The sequence below is a fragment of the Ursus arctos genome, chromosome X (assembly GCF_023065955.2).
Source record: "Ursus arctos isolate Adak ecotype North America chromosome X, UrsArc2.0, whole genome shotgun sequence".
NCBI lineage: Eukaryota > Metazoa > Chordata > Mammalia > Carnivora > Ursidae > Ursus > Ursus arctos.
This window is the reverse complement of record NC_079873.1, coordinates 17769143-17788148: the sequence shown is the minus strand read 5'-3', so window position 1 is coordinate 17788148 and position 19006 is coordinate 17769143. Positions and strand designations below refer to the sequence as shown.

Below are 19006 nucleotides of genomic sequence, written 5' to 3'. Positions count from 1 at the left end.
CTCAAACCTCTTTTAGCTGGGATATACGAGTAGGGATGCATATTTCATAGTGTGATTCACCCTGGGCAAATGTTAAAGAGAATTCAGGTGATAATTAGTAAGTATACTCTACAAATTATCAGCTAAAATCCAACAGTACAGGCAACTAGTTAGTAAAAGGAAATTAGTTTCTAAAATCTTATCATCTGGTAAGTAATTAATCTACTGTGTGGTTTCATCTGCACCATTTATCAGCAGGAGCACATTTTAGTTCATTAGAGACTGTCAGCATTTTTTGACAGGTTAGCCCAGTGGGGGAGAATTTTCTAACACTGTGATTAGATTTTTATGCTACTAGGTAATTTAGAGTCAGTTTCTGAAGCATTTCTAAAGCAAGGTTTTAGGAATAAGGTTTTTAAATACAGGAGAAATTTTAGATGATTTTCCTACACTGTGCTGATGGATTGATTTAAACATTAAACATAAAGACATCCAGATATAACATGCTGTAAGGAAAGAATCAATCAATAAAAATTACTACAGTTTCTATCCCATTATAATTCTCCGACCCCAACTACAGAAAATCCCCCTCAAACTGGGCTAGAAACCGAGCACTGGGTAAGCACACGAACCTTAATTTTATTTTTACTTTTTATTTTGTACATTCTCACAATTAAACAAGATTGTAATTCATAATCCTTTTCCCTTCACTTGAAGCAACTGTTTCAAAAACCGACCCAAACTAAAAACCACAACATAGTGCTCTGACTTCAGATACGAATTCTAATAGCTAAATACCACCACACATCCTCTTTTGTGTGTAGAGCTATTCGGAAAGCGGGCATTCATTCATGTCTGCCGGCTGGCTGCATGAAAGACGAGAGGCATTAAACAGGGTACTCTATAACACCAAATACACCAGAGCCCTACGTGTTTGAAGACGCAGTCTGTAAGCTCTCATCCTTGTCTGAGGAAAGAGACACTTTTGGCCCCCACACACAAAAAAAGTAGGTGATTGGATAAATCAAATATTTCAGTTTACTGAGCACCCCTGGACTGGGGCCTTTCAAACACTGGAAGATAATGAATGGGAATTCATACTGACGCTTTGATTCGGATTCTGAATTACCTGTGGAGCCTTGTACTACCCCGTGGGTCTCTTGATATAGCACTGGACTAGAGGCGTGCATAAATGCCCACCACAGACCCTTTTTTTTTTTTAGAGAATTCTAACTAAACTAGCTTCCTACTAATGAAAAAAAAGGTGCTCATTTCTGTTTGGCCAGATATTTCCGTTCTGCAAAATGGAGATATCGTTGGTCACAGTACAGGCTTTTGTTCCAGCCTCCCGCTTGGTATAGCGCTGGGACGGCTGAGTCGGGGAGGAGGGGGGGTGCGCAGTTAAAAACGAGAGTCACCAATTTGCCCATTTACCTAAACTGAGGGGGGCTGTGAGCACCAATTTGGATTTGTTCTCGGGCAGCTTCTGGTCTGTAGGAATTGCACCTCACCTAGAAGAGAAAAATACGCCAATAATTATGTTTCCTTTCTAATTACACAATTTTCACTGCCTTAACTGCTCCAAATTATACTGAAGAGTAATTTTAGACTCAGTGGATGACAAACAGTTTTAGTAGATCAGATAAAACCTTCATCAGTAGCAACATCTATTATTCTAATCCCCAGAGTAGAAGGTTTTATTGTTGTGCATAATTCCACAATTTGAGTAAATTAGGACAGTCTCCAGACAAATTTCTTAAATCAAGAGAACAGTGTATATGCCCAGGAATCGGCCAATGTATTAATTCAAATAATATAATGCTTGGAAGAGCCCTTATCAAATTCAGTCATACTCCAACAGGAAAAAATGAACCCATCATTCATTACTGAGCATGGTCATGGGAAGTGTGTATTTTGCACCCTAAGTGCCTTGTTTGCATCACACCTAGTCAGGGCCTTGGATAGGAAGACACTCCTCCATAGACTTGGAAGTTAGGTAAAGCTCTATGACTTGCTCTGATCCATGAAATGTGAGCAGAAGTGACAGACAGCATATCCTTGTGGAAGTTTTAAAAACCTAGCAGAAGTTTTAAGTGTCTTAGGGACAATCTAAGATGCCACACGAAGGTCCACTGTATGCTTCCTCATATCACTTTCCTACTCCAATGGTGAACATGTAAGCCCATGTTGAGATCAAGACTCCAAAACAGGTCCTTGAGTAATAACTACGAGCAGAACCCCAGTCTCAACCCAAACTGGACGGGGAGCAGGAACACAAAGAAACTGTCTTTGTATTGTTTGCTCCTGTACTGTAACCCACTCAATCCTGACTTGCAATGTGTCTAGAAACATGATAGAGTCTTGAAGGACGAAAAGAACTAGGAGACACAAAATGATGGGGTGCATTCTAAGTGCTGGAGAAAATGGAAGCAAAGACCCTATCTGAGAGAAAAGAAAAAAGCTAGACATTCAGTGTAGCTGGACTGCATGGTGCGTAACGAGCAGCGACGGGAGAGCAGGGGAGAGAGGATGCTGCCGGATTCCTGAAGTCTTGAGCAACAAGCTAAAGAATGTAAACTATATTTAAACATTGTTGTGAACAAGAAAATGATAAAAACATGTTTTTAAAAGAATTATCTCGCCAGGGTGCATAGTAGTAAGAGGAAATTAGAGATCAGTTTGAAGAGTATTTACGGGCCTCAGGAAGGTTCCCGATGAGTGGCCACTAAGTAAGTATAAACAGGAATGTAAAGAAGTAGAAGGGTAAGGAGAATATCTGAGGGAAAAAATAACAGGTCACAGAAGCTACAGAGACACAGGAAGCAGAAAAGGTGATATGATGCTATTGTTTTTAGTGAAGATAAGCAGTCTGAACGTGACTGTGAAAATGCTTTCGTAATGTGATACCTTAATTTCCTCAGAAGCTAGCTAAGTTGAAGTTGTTTCTGACATTTGCCATTACCTCATTTTTTCATGTGTTATTTTTTCTTATATTCTTACATTATTATATGGTATTGTTCTAGTACTGTCTTTGCTTCATAAATCATTTAAGAGACTTCCGAAAACACATTATGGTTGTTACTGTTTTTCTAGAATCTTCTCAGGAGGGAAAATAACTTTACTCCCTATAAGCAGACTTCTTCCAATGTGCAAAAGACTGAAAATCTCCTCCTTCTGTCAGTAGGAAAATGTCCAAGATAAATTTCTCATTAGTAACATAAAATAGCTTTCCATTTTTCCCTAAATCTCTTTAGTTTAAAATAAACCAGATATGCTTTGGAATTTTATTTGAAGGTAATGGTGCTACCAGCTAGTTTACTTTTTTTTTTTTTTTACTTTATGCACAAAAAGATATGGTAGACTAGGATGTAACTAAGATGGACTTTAATTAAGTAAGTAAGAACAAAAGGAAGAACCAATGGACCTTGTACTTTGTCCTCTCGATCAAGGGTCAGAAAACTTTTTCTGTAAAAGGGCAGACATTAAATATTTTAGGTTTTGCAGACCAGAAGATCTCTGTTTCAACTACTCGATTCTGCCCCTCAATACAAAGGAAAAAGCATGGCTGTTTCCCAATAAAAAGTTTGTACAAAAATGGACAGCAGACCATATTTGGCCCATGGGTCCTAGTTTGCGAACCCCTGCTCTAGAAAACTCTAAGTATACTGCGTGTGTTTATTTGAGATATCTGACCCAGTAATGACCCCCCCCAAAAAAGTCCCCTTAACTGAACTGTTATTTAGTCTTATTATTTTTAAGCAATTCATCTAAAAGCGTCAAGCATCTTCAATATACCCAGCATCTTTGCTGGGTGCTATGGAGATACATAAGAAATATAAGGATCCGGGAGATTCGATATGGAGATAAAACTAAAAGTCCTCAACATTTTGAGAACAATTAAGGACTCAACTGCATAGTAATGAAGAGAAGTGTAAAGGAGTTGGAGCTTCAAAAAAGAGAGAGAAAGAGAGAAGTGGAGTCCTTGGGGAGGTTTGTGGAAAATGTGGGGGAGGTGGAACTCGACATGGAGCCTGAACGATAAAGACAGGATTAAATCATCTGAGGGGGAGGAGTAGGAAGGAGGTCACGTTATAGAAGGAAAATCAAAAGCAAAGCCCCAGGGACAGTAATAGGCCTAACACTTCGGGGTGGCCGTGAGGATGCCTGCCTGGCTAAGGGTGAGTGCGGCAGAGGCTCGGGGACTCAGAGCTGGTTGCAGAGTGGGATAAGACGGGCCAGAATGAGGAGGGCCAACTGCTCATGTTTGGCCTTGATGTGGTAGGCACCTGGGAGTCACTGCAGTTTCCTGAACAGGTGAGTAATGAAATAAAAGTGGTATTTCAGGGGCATGTAAGATCGTGGTGGAAAGATGCCAAAGGCAGAAAAATGTGCCTTAAGGCTGTTGGGATAATCTAGAGTAGAAGAGATCAAGGGCTATTCTACAGAGGATGAGATATAGGATAATGGGGAGAAACAGAGGATAAATCTAAAGAGAAGTTAAAAAGAATGAAACATCTAGCTTTGGGGAACCATGTCTTAAAAACGAGGATAGACAAATCAAGTAAGAGGGAAGAATCTAGATTTTCTGACCAGGAAGACCCAAAGACTGGGGTGTGTTGATAGCAACAGGAAAACTAAAAAGGAAGGTCATTTTGGTGACTCCACTTTCACTGATGTCATATTGATAAATGATTATTTATTTAGTGTTGTCATGTCAGCTTTAAGAAATAAAAGATCCCTGGGGCGCCTGGGTAGCGCAGTCGTTAAGCGTCTGCCTTCAGCTCAGGGCGTGATCCCGGCGTTCCGGGATCGAGTCCCACATCGGGCTCCTCCGCTGGGAGCCTGCTTCTTCCTCTCCCACTCCCCTGCTGTGCTCCCTCTCTCGCTGGCTGTCTCTCTGTCACATAAATAAATAAAATCTTTAAAAAAAAAAAAAAAGAAGAAAGAAATAAAAGATCCCAGAACGGTGAGAATCCTTTAGCCAGACTCAACCAAAGAAGATGTGGGAAGGAATCAGCTTACTGAGGAGCCAGTGCAAAGACTGAGCAAAAGGAGGTTGTGCTGGTAACAACCGTAGTCTTACAGATACACATTTGCCCACTGTGAAGCCAGGCCTTAGAACCTTCATCGACCCATCCCTGCCTGCTTTGAAAATGAGGCCTACACGTTTGTGACATAAGCCAGGGCAATAACCAATAGCAACCAAGAACTGGCGCTTGCCTCATTAGCCAGAGACTTGAACTCAGAATTGTGTCTTTTTTGGTACACATCTTCTTTCACTTTCTGCGCAGAAAGCCCATCAATCTCACAAAAGGGTGAGATGACTCTCCTTGCTTTTGTTGTTGTTCTCAGCTCTAGCAGTCTTCACATATTCATCTGACTGTGGAAAACACAGGTGTGAGGGTCTCCCACAGGTTGAAAGTGGTGGGATACAGTTAATCAATGAGGCAAAAAAAAAAAAAAAAAGGAGAAATGCAGCAATAGGCAGGGCCATGAAAGCCAAAGGAGGAGTCACTAGAAATGGCCACAAAGTGTAGTGCATACATTAAGAAGTCAGCATATATTAAAGAACTATCAAGTGGGTTATGATAGGGCTGGTAACCCACTTGACAAACAACACCAATAAGCCGTGACTCAATCGGTTAATTAATTATGTCCCATAGAACATTAAGAAGGTGAAATTTATCCTCAAAATAAACAGCAAGATAACATTTCAGCTCAAATCAAATATATACCACGAAACTTTTGTTCCAAAACTTTGACCACGGAAGCAAGCTGAAGTCCCACATTTCATCTTTGATGCCCCTTCCTTGGGCTACTCACGTGAGCATAACTCAGGAAGAAGAGCTGGTTGTTGGTGAAGATGATGCCTGGTAGGAGAGGCTCCTCAACTCCCTGCCTCTTGTCATTTATCCATTTCCTGTAAGCCTGGTGAGAGAAGCAGAATTCATGACGCTCTGCAATGGTGGCGTTCCTCTTTTCTTATCCAGGGCAGAGATCCTAAATATATCCTCCACCACGTACAAAGTGCAGCCTGTCAAGTTTTCCTCTAACAAAACCAACCCCTGGAAATGCAAATCAATGTTGTGTTGCTTAACAGTGAGGCAGGTCCACCTGCAAAAAGACCTTTCACTCTCAATAGGTACCAGAGCAGCGGGGCCAAAGCATTCGCATGTTAAATAACTCCCCCCCCCAAAAAAGCTATTCTTTCTCTAACCCAATGGCAAAGGCTACGGAAACAAATTTGGGGGTCAACATATTGGGGCCAAATTTTTATTTTTCCAAATAAAAGGGAAAACTATCATCTTCAATCACCATCACTTGATAAAGTATATGTTAAGTTAAGAATACAGGAAGGATGTTACCTCAGAATAACAGCCTGGTCTTTATTAAATGCATTTACCTTTATGAAAATCTTTCCACATCGTCCTTACATTTCTTGTTTAACCAAGGACCAGTGAATGATGAAAACATTATTACGGACTCTTACCTGGCCCACTATATGAGAACCACTAGCCTCTGGCCACAATTTAGAAGTTTGGTATTTTAAGAGAAAATTGCAAGAAGGGCTATAGAGACAGCATACTCAAGGAAAACTCATATGAACGTAGCCCCAAGGAGAGTTCTGTAGCATGCTTTGATATTATTGTGAATGCATCTACTGAAAACTATCCTTTAAATACATGATTCTTAACAACAATTATTATTCTTTAGGGGGACTTTATACCTCAAAAAGAAAAAAGAAATGCAGCTCTATTCATATAATAGAGTAGAACAGAGTCAACGTGGAAATATAATTCTATTTACAGAAATTCACAGAATTGACAGAACTGTACCTCTGCAAGACTATGTCTGTAGTGTAAATTGAGGTGCACCCACATGGCACTCTATAGTTTAATTTTAAAAATCACAGCAAATGATGCAGTGCGTACCCTAAAAGCTTCCCGCAGACCTCCATTATCAGCAATATTTTCTCCCAGGGTTCTCTTCCCCTTCACCTAACAGAAATAAAAAGAAAAAAAAAGAGTGTTTCACAGCCAACTATCATTAAGCAAGAAGCATAAATATGATAGCTAGAAAAAGTACCATACTTTAAAGGGAAAATTACATTCAATAAATCACAGGTAGTCATAATATATTGTGAGATGGCAAACTAACTCCAGCAAGGTGCTCCTGAATATAATAATTTCTATGTTATTATGTTACGCATTTCTTTCTCACCCACCTCTGTATTCTCACCAATTTAGCCAGCTCCACTAAAATGTTAACAATATTCTGAGTGACTCTGGTTTAATGGAGAAAAAGTAGAAATGTCAACACACAGATTACTTTCTCTGAGTAATTCATGTCATTTGAGTATTCTTTTCAGTGTGCTTGTATTTCCAAACATTTACGATCCACACAGGAACAAAACTTCACCAACCATCACCACTTTACCTTCAGCAACTTCCATGAAAAATTACAAGGAAGGTCGTTCTCATGGAGGACAAACATCAAACAGAAGTAGGCCACAAGGTCAAGGTTTGCAACGTGTAGGATAACCAGCCAAGCATGGTGAAGAACTTCCTCCACACATTTGAAGATTGTTTCTGAAATCCCTAACCAGGCCAGGACAAAAAATACTCCAAACCAACACAGCCCACAAGCCGGAATCCAACCTGCCACTTGTTTCTGTACAGGCTACAAGGTGAAGCCGGACTTTACATTGCTCAATGTGGGGCGGGGGCGTGAAAGAAGGGGAATATTCCATGGCATGTGAAAATTACATGAAGTTCAAATTCAGTGTCCATAATTCAAGATTTACTGGCACACAGCCATGCCCATTCACGGACGTGCCGTCTGTGGCCACTCTCCCGCTACAGCCGCGGAGCTGAGCACTAGCCACAGAGACCTATGGCCCCCAGAACCACAGTTACTTACCGTCTGGCCCTTTGCAGACAAAGTTTGTCAATCCCTGCCTAAGGGGCAGAATATTGCCCCCCACCCACCCACCGAAGACGTCTATGTCCTACATTCCTGGAACCTGTGCAAATGTTATCTTATGTGGCAAAAGGAACTTTTAAAATATGATTACGTAAAGGATCCTGAGACATTAGCCTGCATTATCCACGTGGGTCCAGTATAACTAGAAGGATGCATATAAATAGAGGCAAAGGGGGTCAGGAGAGTGTGTCAGAGTGATGCAATGTGAGCTATGACCAGCCACTGCTGGCTCTGAAGAAAGAAGGGGCCAGAAGCCAAGGAATGTGGCCAGCCTCTAAACGCGAGAAACGCCAAGGAAACAGATTCTCCCCGAGGGCAGCTAGAAAGAAAAGCCTCTCTGCTTACACCTTGACTTGAGCCCAATGAGACAATGAGACCTAAGTGGGACATACAGAACTGCAGAACAGTGTTTGTGTTCTTTTAGGTCATTAAGTTCGTGGTGATCTGTGATAGCAGCAACAGGAAACGTATACACCCTGCTCTCAACTTTAAAGCCATGGATCCTACCCACTCTTTACTTTTAAGCTAGGCCCATCACCCAGGTTGCAAGAAATCACAATGGATAAAAACAACTCTTCAGACAACATTTATTTCTGTTTGCCTTTGTTTTCCTCTAGGATGGGGTACCTATGAATATGTTACAAAGTAGTAATAATATTAACTACAATTTATTAAGCACTTACTGCATGTCAGACACGATGCTGGTGCTTTACATAATTTCAGTCATTTAATTCTTACAAATGAATGAGTTCAGAAATAGTGACCTATTTCACAGACGAAGACTGAGACTCCGGAATGTCAAGCAACTTTCCCATGTTCACCAAACTTGTAACTGGTTGAGCCAAGATTTGAACCTCCATCTCACTCTAGAAGCCCTCCCCTATGCTCTTCTTGAAGCAACATATATTCTAGATGGATTTTCACAATGTGATAACCTCTGAATTGAATACAGATAAACAGAGGCACCCATTTCAGGTCTTCTCATGACATACTTGTAGATACTAAAGAAATATGACAAATGGCTTTCCAGAACAGTGATGAAAGAGCTAGAGATACTATTCAAGGATACAGCCTCTGGTTTCTCTGCCTGAACAAGGAGTGGTGCTCCTGGTGTTGAATATGGCTGAAGAACCAGGAGAACCAAGTCAGTTTAGTGTGGTCTCTCACTTCTGTTACCTGCTGCCCCCTTGACTATACAAATTAGGAGCATACAGTGTGTGCATGTGTATTTTAGAGTAAGAGCTTCCTGCAGAGCCATACCCTACCAACAATTCTTCTTTATTGGTTCTCTACTGTCAAATACAATGAGAGAAATCTATTTCTTATAATTATGAAAGCAGAGGAAGAAAATGCAATAAAAAAACTACAAGAAAAAAATTAATAGTAGAGAGAGGGCATGAAAACCTGATCAAGCTAGTAAAATAAGGAAAATGAAAAAGAAGTAAAAACAATGTGCAGGAGATAAAGTACGTAAAGAAAACTATATTACAGTTGTATTGGAAAACCTAAAACAAGAACCAAACAGATAAAAAGGCATACCATGCTCTTGAACAAGAAGACCATATCATAAAAATGTCAATTCCATACACTGAATATGATTTCACTTAGAATCCCAATGGGATTTTCTTTGGGGAACAAGGTGAGAATGGGTAACATGATCTTGGAGCATATACAGAAGTATATTTGCCTGAGAATGGCCAAGCACATAAAAGAACAGTGAGGGAGAGCTTGTATTGACAGATACCAGAACAATCCATATAGCCATGGTAATAAGACCTTGGTGTAGAAATCAACAGAGAGACCAGCAGAATTGAATATGTAATCCAAAAATTGATATCAATATATGAGGTTCTAAAATTTGATAAATACTCAATTCAGTGAGCAAAAAAATGTCTTTTAATCAATGATGTTGGATCAACTGACTATCCTTTTGGAAGGAAAAGAACTCTCACATTAAACTCCATAAAAAAGGGGCACCTTGGTGGCTCAGTCAGTTAAGCATCTGCCTTTGGCTCCAGACATGATCCCAGAGTCCTGGGATCGAGCCCCAGGTCATGCTCCCTGCTCAGTGAGAAGTCTGCTTCTCTTTCTCCCTCTGCCTCTCCTCCCTGCTTGTGTTCTCTTTCTCTATCTCAAATAAATAAATAAAATCTAAAAAAAAAACTCCATAAAAAGTTAAGTTTCACATGCATGAAGATTTAAATGTAAAATAACAAAACAACAAAAACCTTCCCAGAAAAGCCAGGAGACTTTAATATAGAATGAGCATGAGCAGGGGGAGGGGCAGAGGGAGACAGAGACTCCCTGGCTGAGCGCTGAGCCTGATGTGGGACTCCATGTGGGGCTTGATCCTGGAACTCTGGGATCATGACCTGAGCCAAAGGCAGACACTTAACCAATTGAACCACCCAGGCGCCCTTATTTTTTAAGAGAAATAGGTACCTTTTGGCTCTACAGAAATGTTTAATTTTTGTATGTCAAAAGATGCCATACATAAAGTCCAATGGATGCATAATATATTTGGGAGAAAATACTGTAATGTGAATGACAACATTTTAACATCGGTAATATCTTTAAAAAATTCTCATACATTGGTGAGAAAATAACTGAATAGATAAATGCTCTTTCATATATCACCGGTGGGAATATGAATATTATAACTTGTTGGTGACAGTAGGAATCTATCCTAGATGGACAAAAAGAATATGTACACAATGAGAGGGTTTGTTACAGCAGCACTTATTGTGGGAAAAGAATTGGAGACAAAGTGTGACCTGTCTCAACAAGAGGTTAGGTGAGTATGTTAGAGTATGTTCCCACTGTGGACTTCTGGGCAGCCACTGGAAACCATGCAATAAAGGGGTCTGTGGTGTGTGGCTTCTCTTCACGAGCATGGGAAACAGTGTATCAGGGTGATTAAGATGAATGACAGGTAGGGAAAAGAAGAGTGATGAGAGGGGACGGAGAGAAGACAAGAAAGGAACAAAATCGGACACAACATGAACGGCATGTATAAAATTTCATTCTTGCCTTCATGGAAATGTATGTATGTATATATAATAGAAAATAAACATTTTAGAAGTACATTTCTTTTGTTCAAACTTCTATAACTAACATCTCTTAACCAATTGAGAGTCATTAATTCAAAATAATGAGATTTATTTCAATGAGTTAAGTCGAAATTTGGAAGGAAATTTTTAAAAATGATATGGAGTGTAGATTTATAAGAATTGTATTACTTGTGTTTGCTACAAGATTTTCTACATTTATCTAAATCTAGGAAAACAAACTAATGTTTAGGCCTGTGAAGATCAAACTTGAGCTTGTATCAGAGTCACCTGAGAGCTTGTGAAAAGACAGACTGCCAGAAGACCGGTGCCCCCTCCCTCCAGGATTCCGGTCAAGAGGTCTGAAGCAAGACTCAAGAATTTGCATCTCTAACAAGTTCCCAGGAGAGGCTGATGCTGTTGTCCTGGGAACCACACATTGAGAACCAATGGTCTAAAGCAAGCTAATGTCCAAAAGAGAAAAAATGACACACAAAACGCCATAATTGTACTTACAGTTAAGCCAGCTTTCCTCCAATAATAGTTGCTATATTGGTTAACCATGCACTTTGTTTTTTCTTTAAACTTTTCTTCTGAATCAGTAGACCACCAAGGATCCAGGTTTCCATTTTTATCATATTTTCTACCTAGCAAAAAGGAAGTTAAAAAATATTTGTACTATCTGTGTTCTAGAATTTTTATGGTTTTAGATCTCACGTTTAGGTATTTCATCCCTTTCGAATTTATTTTTGTGTGACATATAAAAAAGTGGTCCAGTTTCATTCTTTTGCATGTTGCTGTCCAGTTTTCCCAGCAGCATTTGTTGAAAAGACTATTTCCCACCGGATGTTCTTTCCTGCTTTGTCAAAGATTAATTGACCATATATTTGTGGGCTCATTTCTGGGTTTTCTACTCTGTTCCATTGATCTATGTATCTATTTTTGTGCCAGAACCATACCATCTTGATGACTACAGCTTTGTAATATAGCTTGAAGTCTGGAATTGTGATGTTTCCCGCTTTGCTTTGCTTTTTCAGGATTGCTTTTGCTATCCAGGGTCTTTCGTGGTTCCACACAAACTTTAGGATTATTTGCTCTAGCTCTGTGAAAAAAATGCTGGTGGTATTTTGATAGGAATTGCATCATTTTTCCAAAGAAGACATACAGATGGCCAATACACATATGAAAAGATGCTCAACATCACTCATCATCAGGGAGATGCAAATCAAAACTACAATTAGATATCACCTCATATCTGTCAGAATGGCTAGTATCAAAAAGACGAGAGATAACAGGTGTTGGCAAGGATGTGGAGAACAAGGAACACTCTGCACTGTTGGTGGGAATGCAAACTGGTGCAGCCATATTGGAAGACAGTATGGAGACTATTCAAAAAGTTAAAAATAGAACTACCCTACGACCCAGCAACTACACTACTGGGTATTTATCCAAAGGATGCAAAAATACTTATTTGAAGGAGTACATGCGCCCTGATGTTTATAGCAGCATTATCTACAATAGCCAAGTTATGGAAACAGCCCAAATGTCCATCGACAGATGAATGGATAAAGAAAAAGCGGTGCATATAGAGACAGCGGAGTACTAGCCATAAAAAAGAATGAAATCTTGCCATTTGCAACGACAGGGACAGAGCTTCAAAGTATAATGCAAAGTGAAATACGTCAGTCAGAGAAAGACAAAAACCATATGATTTCACTCATATGTGGAATTTAAGAAACAAAACAAATGAGCAAAGGGGGAAAAAAGAGAGAGAGAGGCAAACCAAGAAACAGACTCTTAACTCTAGAGAACAATCTGATGGTTACCAGAGAGGAGGGGGTGGGGGACTGTGTGAAACAGGTGAAGGGGATGAAGGAGGGCATTTGTCGTGATGAGCCCCAGGTGATGTATGGAAGTGTAGAATCACTATAGTGTACGCCAGAAAGTAAAATTACTCTGTATGTTAACCAACTGGAATTTAAATAAGAACTTTAAAAAAGAAATTTGTACTATTTATGGAAATTAATTTCTTCATTTTCCCTTTCCCTCAATTCGAAAGACCTTGAAAAAGCAGTCCCAGTAGCAAGGGTCACTCCTGGGAGCAGGTCCCACCTTCTCTGCAATGTCACAGGCTATTTTTAAAAAGAGGGGTTAAGAAAGAGGTTTGAGGAAGTTCTTTCCTTCCAAGCAACAAAGAACATTTTAAAAATAAGATTCATCAACTTATGGCATGCACACCGTGAACTAATCTTGAATTCTTTGTTTTCACCCGATGTGACCCATAATGTTCTCTGGATTATGAAATGAAATGGCTTCATTCACAAAGCCCGTGGGAGGAACTGAAGCATCACTACCAGTGAAATTCCAAATGATCCACAGGCACAGCCCAGTGAGTCATTCACCCAGATCCATAGGCACAGCCCCTGACTCAGCCCTATAGGAACGTGTTTCCTCCAAGTTGCTAGGAGCTGAGAGACACATGAAACCTCTGTTATGAATCATTCCACAGCCATCAGTGTGCATGGAAGGCCCATCTGTCCTGCTTCGACAAGGCAGGTTGCTCTAAAAAGAGAACTTGGAACAAGAATGGAAATCTCCAAAACATAATAGAAAAAAAAGATTAATTATACAGGGTTGTTTTTTGTTTTTGTTTTTGCTACAGGCTCACTCTTCGTTTTGTCTACACTGCCTTCAAAAAAGGCTTGAGTAGATCTCACTATTGTCTATACTCAAGGTTACTATTGGTATAAATTTAATTAGGCAAAGAACTCTTCATTGGACTTATAAGAAAGTCCCTAAGGCAAAGGTGTTAACTGAAATAATCCAAAGCTCTTTGGCAAGGGTGGATGCCACTACCACCACCCCCTGGGAGAGCACGGAGTCACTGTCCTCCAAACACTATCCAACCAATTATTAAATAGTTACTGGGCATGCAGTTAACTATGTAACTCTCTGTTCTAAGTATTGGTTACAGAGCAAAATTGCCATCATTAGATTATGTCCTTTGAGAATGGCTCCAGAAGGCCTCCAAAAGATTCAGTGGGAGAACTGTACTTAAATTTCCCAGGAAGAAAGGCCCAGAACCAAGAGATCACTACTGGGTTATGTTTCTTAGCGAAGACGCTCCTTTTAGATAAAGCAAACATGCAAAGACAGGAGTGTAGCTCTGGAGATTGAGATGCCTATAAGGCAGCTACATTTTTAAAAGGGAGGGGAGAGATCAGAAGAGCAGAAACTCTATGTGATTCAGGAAGGGCTTGTGGGAGCACAGAAAGAATTGTCCAGAAGGAGAAGAACCAAGAGTCTCTGGCCCTGGGGTAGGCATCCTGGAAAGGATGTTGGAGACACCACCGACATGGATGAAAGAGGTCCTTCTACACAATGTTGCCATGTGCCAGCCAGCTCTTTGAATCTGCCTGTAAATCATTGTGCAGATGTGTATATGATTGTAATTTGCTGCTAATTCATGTATTTGAGAGATTTCATGTGGCTTTCCAATAATGCTTAAGGTAAAGGAGAAAGGAGTGCCCATCAAAAATGATGATGACTCTCAAAGGGTGCTAATTTCACTAGTTTATGTCATATTCTGCTCTTGTGCTTAAATATCATGAGGATACATAGCATATTCTCCTATATTATACCTTATTAGGAAAGCATAGCCTTTTAACAAAATTCTGAATATATGCCAGCATAGAGAAAAACAGAGCTTAAGCATTGCATAATCCTTGCAATAGTATAAAGGGATCAGGCAGCCAAGCTCCAGAGTCCTAACCGGCTGAGTACTAACTTGGCAGCATGTATAATCATCTTGGGAGCAGAGCTCACACCTCCCGGGAGAGCATCTCAAGATGGTGAATAAAGAAATGACAAAGGGGAGAAGCTATGAAGCAATTCCTGTAACTATCGTGGCAGCTACAGCAAGCCTGATCTAAATGCAAAGCTAATTTCATTGAAATTACAAGGTCTTTTTTTCATGCTATCCCATCACCAACGGGAACAATTATTTATTTATGGCAAGCTATCACAGCAAGACATGGGGGAAAGTTTTCAATCAGCAATCACACTGCTTTGGATAATCTTCAGTCTGTGATGATGCCACTATGCAAAGATAATAGCAACAATTAACATCCGTATCATCAACATTATCATAAAAGCAGCAGCTCATACAACGAACCAGTACTTACCATTATTATCAAATCCATGTGTAAATTCATGTCCAACAATTACTCCTATAGCTCCATAACTCAGAGATCTATGGTACAAATATACAATTTGAAGAAAATTACAAGCATTAATCTCAGAGCATAATCCTTTGGTTTTTTTTTCAATGAAAGCCAAGATAATCTGTTTTCTAGTAACCACAGTAACAGCTTAACCACACACACAAAACTGTAAAAATAAAAAAAATCTAAACACACCCTTCTCACTGAAATAAATAAATTCTAACACTGTCCCTACGACCCTGTATGACATTAGGGATACGAAAGAGATGGTTTCTAAAGTCCCTTCCAGCCCTAAGGATTCTAGGATTCTGCATCTGCTCTAGCTAGTTTATATCTATGAACATCCAAACAAGCAGCAGGGTTTGAAAAGATCCTGTCAGTAAACATACCATTTATTTTTTTATCTGAGAACCTGCTGAAAAATCACTCTAGACTTAGAAGTTTTTCCCCAAATATAATCATAAAAAAGGAACAGAGCAGAGATTAAAAGGGATCACTGCTTTCGAAGGGAGTCACGTTCCCTTGCTTCTGTGACAGACAAGGTCACGAGTGAATGGCAAGGATCGTGAAGCCTTAACCAGATTTGGAAATTGCAGAATCGTGAGCCAATAGTGGTTGTTTGGTAGCGCTTGATTAGGTAGCAATACAGAACTGAAACAGAGTATATTAATGACAGATAAAGAAATCCATAAGGAGGCTTTCTGGATGTGTGTGTGGGTCTGGGACCTTCTCTCTCAACTACAAGTTCCATGAAGGCCAAACCCTTACCAAGTTGGTCACTACTAAATTCTCTGTAACTAGTACACAGTAAGAAAGTAGCAGTGATTTACCTCATTGGTTAATTAACTTTACCATTTTACGCAAATGACAGGTCTACATGTAACTTATTTTAGTTATTTAATGTGTGGATAAGGATTAAAGACAATTTAAAATCCTTGTTATGAGGATTCTTCCTGAGATTTGCAATTACACTAAAAATATTTCACAGTTGGCTCCTGACAAGCGACATCAAAGTCACCCAGCAAATGGAAAGGACCCGTAAGTGGAAAGAACAAAAATTTTGAAGCAACATGTTATTACAGGACATAATGATCCTTAACATGCTAATTGTTTGTCTGAACTATACCCAAGGAAGTGCTGTAAGATTTAATTTTTCCCCTCGGTGGCAATTCTTTCCTTTGTTATTTCTTTCCTGCAAGGTAATTTGCATTTGAAAAAAACCGCTTCCTACTGTTTTTACATCATTGCAAACCTTCATTAAGGAAGTAAGAGTAAAATTATGCATTTCAATCATGGAGCTCCCATGGCAGTGTGGGACAAACGTGTAATTTCACATAGTGCTAGTTTTTGCAGCAGGGGCTATCGCTATCAGCCTGTAACACTGCGTTTCTTCATGCCTCTCAGCCCTGAGAGCAATACTCAGGCCTCTAACAACCCCTGGTCAATGCTGGTGACTGGACAGGTTTAAAGGATGAACAATGGAAGCTTAGAGGAACTGCTTTGCAATCAATGTCCCTCAAGAGGGGCTGCTCCGATGAGCTTCCTATTTGCAAAGGGCAATAAAGAATTCAGAAAATGACTGAATCACTGTAAGTTCCAATTCTCAGTCACATAATTGTGATCCTTTGGACAGGAGACAAGAAAAAGTAATTTTATATGACTGAGCCTTCCAACGATAATGTTTCATAATGCCGAAGCCCCATCTTCCATTTCATCAATGGACAGCATTAAATGAGCATGCCATAAAAATAAATAAATAAACTCAAATGCCTTTTAAAATGGGACTGGCTGGCCGGAAACAAGAAGACTGCCGCAGAGAAAAATCGAGCCTTCCAAAAACGATATGGAAAAAATGACCATTTTTCCACCTACTCGGTTTCTCTCGTGTTCTTACTACCCCAGGGGTTTAACGTGTGCACTGGCTTTTGCTGTCAACAAGAGTACAGCCAGGCTGCTGTCTGCAGCTACCACGATCTCACGCTGTCATCAAGCAAGGGCTACTCTGTGCTTGAATCAGAAACTCCTCAAAATCTCTGATTTGAAAGCGGCTTTCGAGTTACTTCAACTCCTTAGCAGAGCCATGGGCCTCCGCCACAAAAACCCATTCCAATAGTCACAGGACTTCTCTGGGGATTTCTAATAACCAGGAGCTCATAGAGGGGGACCAGTGCCTCTTCAGGTGGTTCTAAATAAAACAGCTCTCCCTAACACTGATCCGCAATCTCTTCCCTACGTCTTCTACCTACCGGTCTCATACAGTCTCTAGCCGAACACCCTCGGACCCCCCAGAATGCCGTACATTTTCTGCCACCTTAACTCTCCTTCAAAAATGTGAAGATACGAGGTCCCCCTTCGAGTGTCCTCAAGTTCTTTCAATTGTTTTTCTTCAGCCATGAATTCTAGACCGGCATTTCCCAACAAAGGCAAAGGGGGAGCTTAGGAAACTCTGGGTTAAACACATTTAAATAGGTTTCTTTCTTACAGAACTTAGAAATTCTTACGCTGCTGAGTATTGTAATTCTTCAAAACAAAAATAGACTTACCTCTGTTACTACTTCGTGGAACACACACTTTGGGATGTTGTCTTAGGCTACTTACAATCCTGATTCTTTCCTCTAGAAACAATTTAGCTTGTCGATATCCCCATGACTCAACATTCCGGGAAGGACTAAGCTGACCAGCATGAACATAACAGATACCCACTTGCTGGGTCTGGAGACTATCCATCCAAAGTAGATGTATGGGAAGCCATCTGACTGGACTGTGATTCCCACGGCTCCAGCATCCCCATCTTTCCAATGCCAACTACCCAAAAGATGCTTGGTAATTATTCATTGAGCAGATATCGTAATAGAGGATAGAAGGCTTCAGTGAGAACATAGAATCTTTAGGGAAAAAATGCAAATCTTTCTCCCACTCAAGTATCAAATACGGCTCAGCATAAGGCTGAACTCATAGACACTAATACTATTTCCTAGGTTTCTATCATTTTGACTTTTAGATCAGAAAATCATCCTCATGGACCCAATAAATTCACTTCAAAACCTAACCAGACTATTTCCAAGTCTCTAGGTATATAACCACAATAACAGAAGTTCAGCTGAACTGAGCAGAATCAAAGAATTCTAGGACATTTTTAGTTTGAAGGAAACTTAGAGAATATTTATCCTAAATCTTTATTTTTATAGAAATATATGTAAGTTTTTAATTTTAATAATAGGGAAAAAATCGATTCCAAATATCTGAACAGTAGTAAAGACTATGCAGCTGAGGCCTGGGATGATAGTAAGGGATTTGGTTAATGCAAACCAAGAATTCTCATTTATGCTAATGGAGCACTTCCCTGAAGTAAGCTTTACTAATGCCTGCTCCTGGTCCCCTCGGCACTCACCATTTTTGAGCATACCAATCCAACATCTCCCAACTGCCAACACCTGAAACTAGTTGCCGGAGGACTTTTTCTGGCTACCAGAGCCCTCTTGGCTAAGACTGAGGAACGCCGGAGTGTTAATACAGCAGGTGGCAGCACTCAAATCAATGAGGGAAGGTGAGCTGGATGATCAACACCCCAGCAACCTTGCCCCTGAGGTGGGATCACGCTGAAGCATGTTCTACAGCTCCCCAGCAGGACTGAGCCCCAGTTGCTCACAGTGATAACTGGCTTTGAAACACATATGTGGTACGTAGAATAATGGCCCCAAGAAGATGTCCACATGCTAATGCCAGGAAGCCATGAATATGTGATGTTGTTACATAGCAAAGGGGAATTAAGGT

General features: G+C 40.2%; 1 protein-coding gene across 3 annotated transcripts in view; it reads right to left on the bottom strand.

Moving 5' to 3' along the window:
• PHEX (phosphate regulating endopeptidase X-linked) overlaps window positions 1-19006 on the bottom strand; it is a 207032-nt gene that overhangs the window by 4466 nt on the left and 183560 nt on the right. For 2 of the 3 annotated variants that reach the window (XM_048213359.2, XM_048213360.2), the window contains 5 exons: window positions 15194-15261; window positions 11526-11656; window positions 6912-6977; window positions 5803-5907; window positions 1414-1490 (listed from right to left, as the gene is read on the bottom strand). In XM_048213359.2, the coding sequence (XP_048069316.1) occupies window positions 1414-1490; window positions 5803-5907; window positions 6912-6977; window positions 11526-11656; window positions 15194-15261 (447 nt within the window). Of the gene's footprint in view, window positions 1-1413; window positions 1491-4878; window positions 5360-5802; window positions 5908-6911; window positions 6978-11525; window positions 11657-15193; window positions 15262-19006 lie in introns of those variants that run through there. The other variant, XM_057310564.1, reaches the window with a different exon arrangement.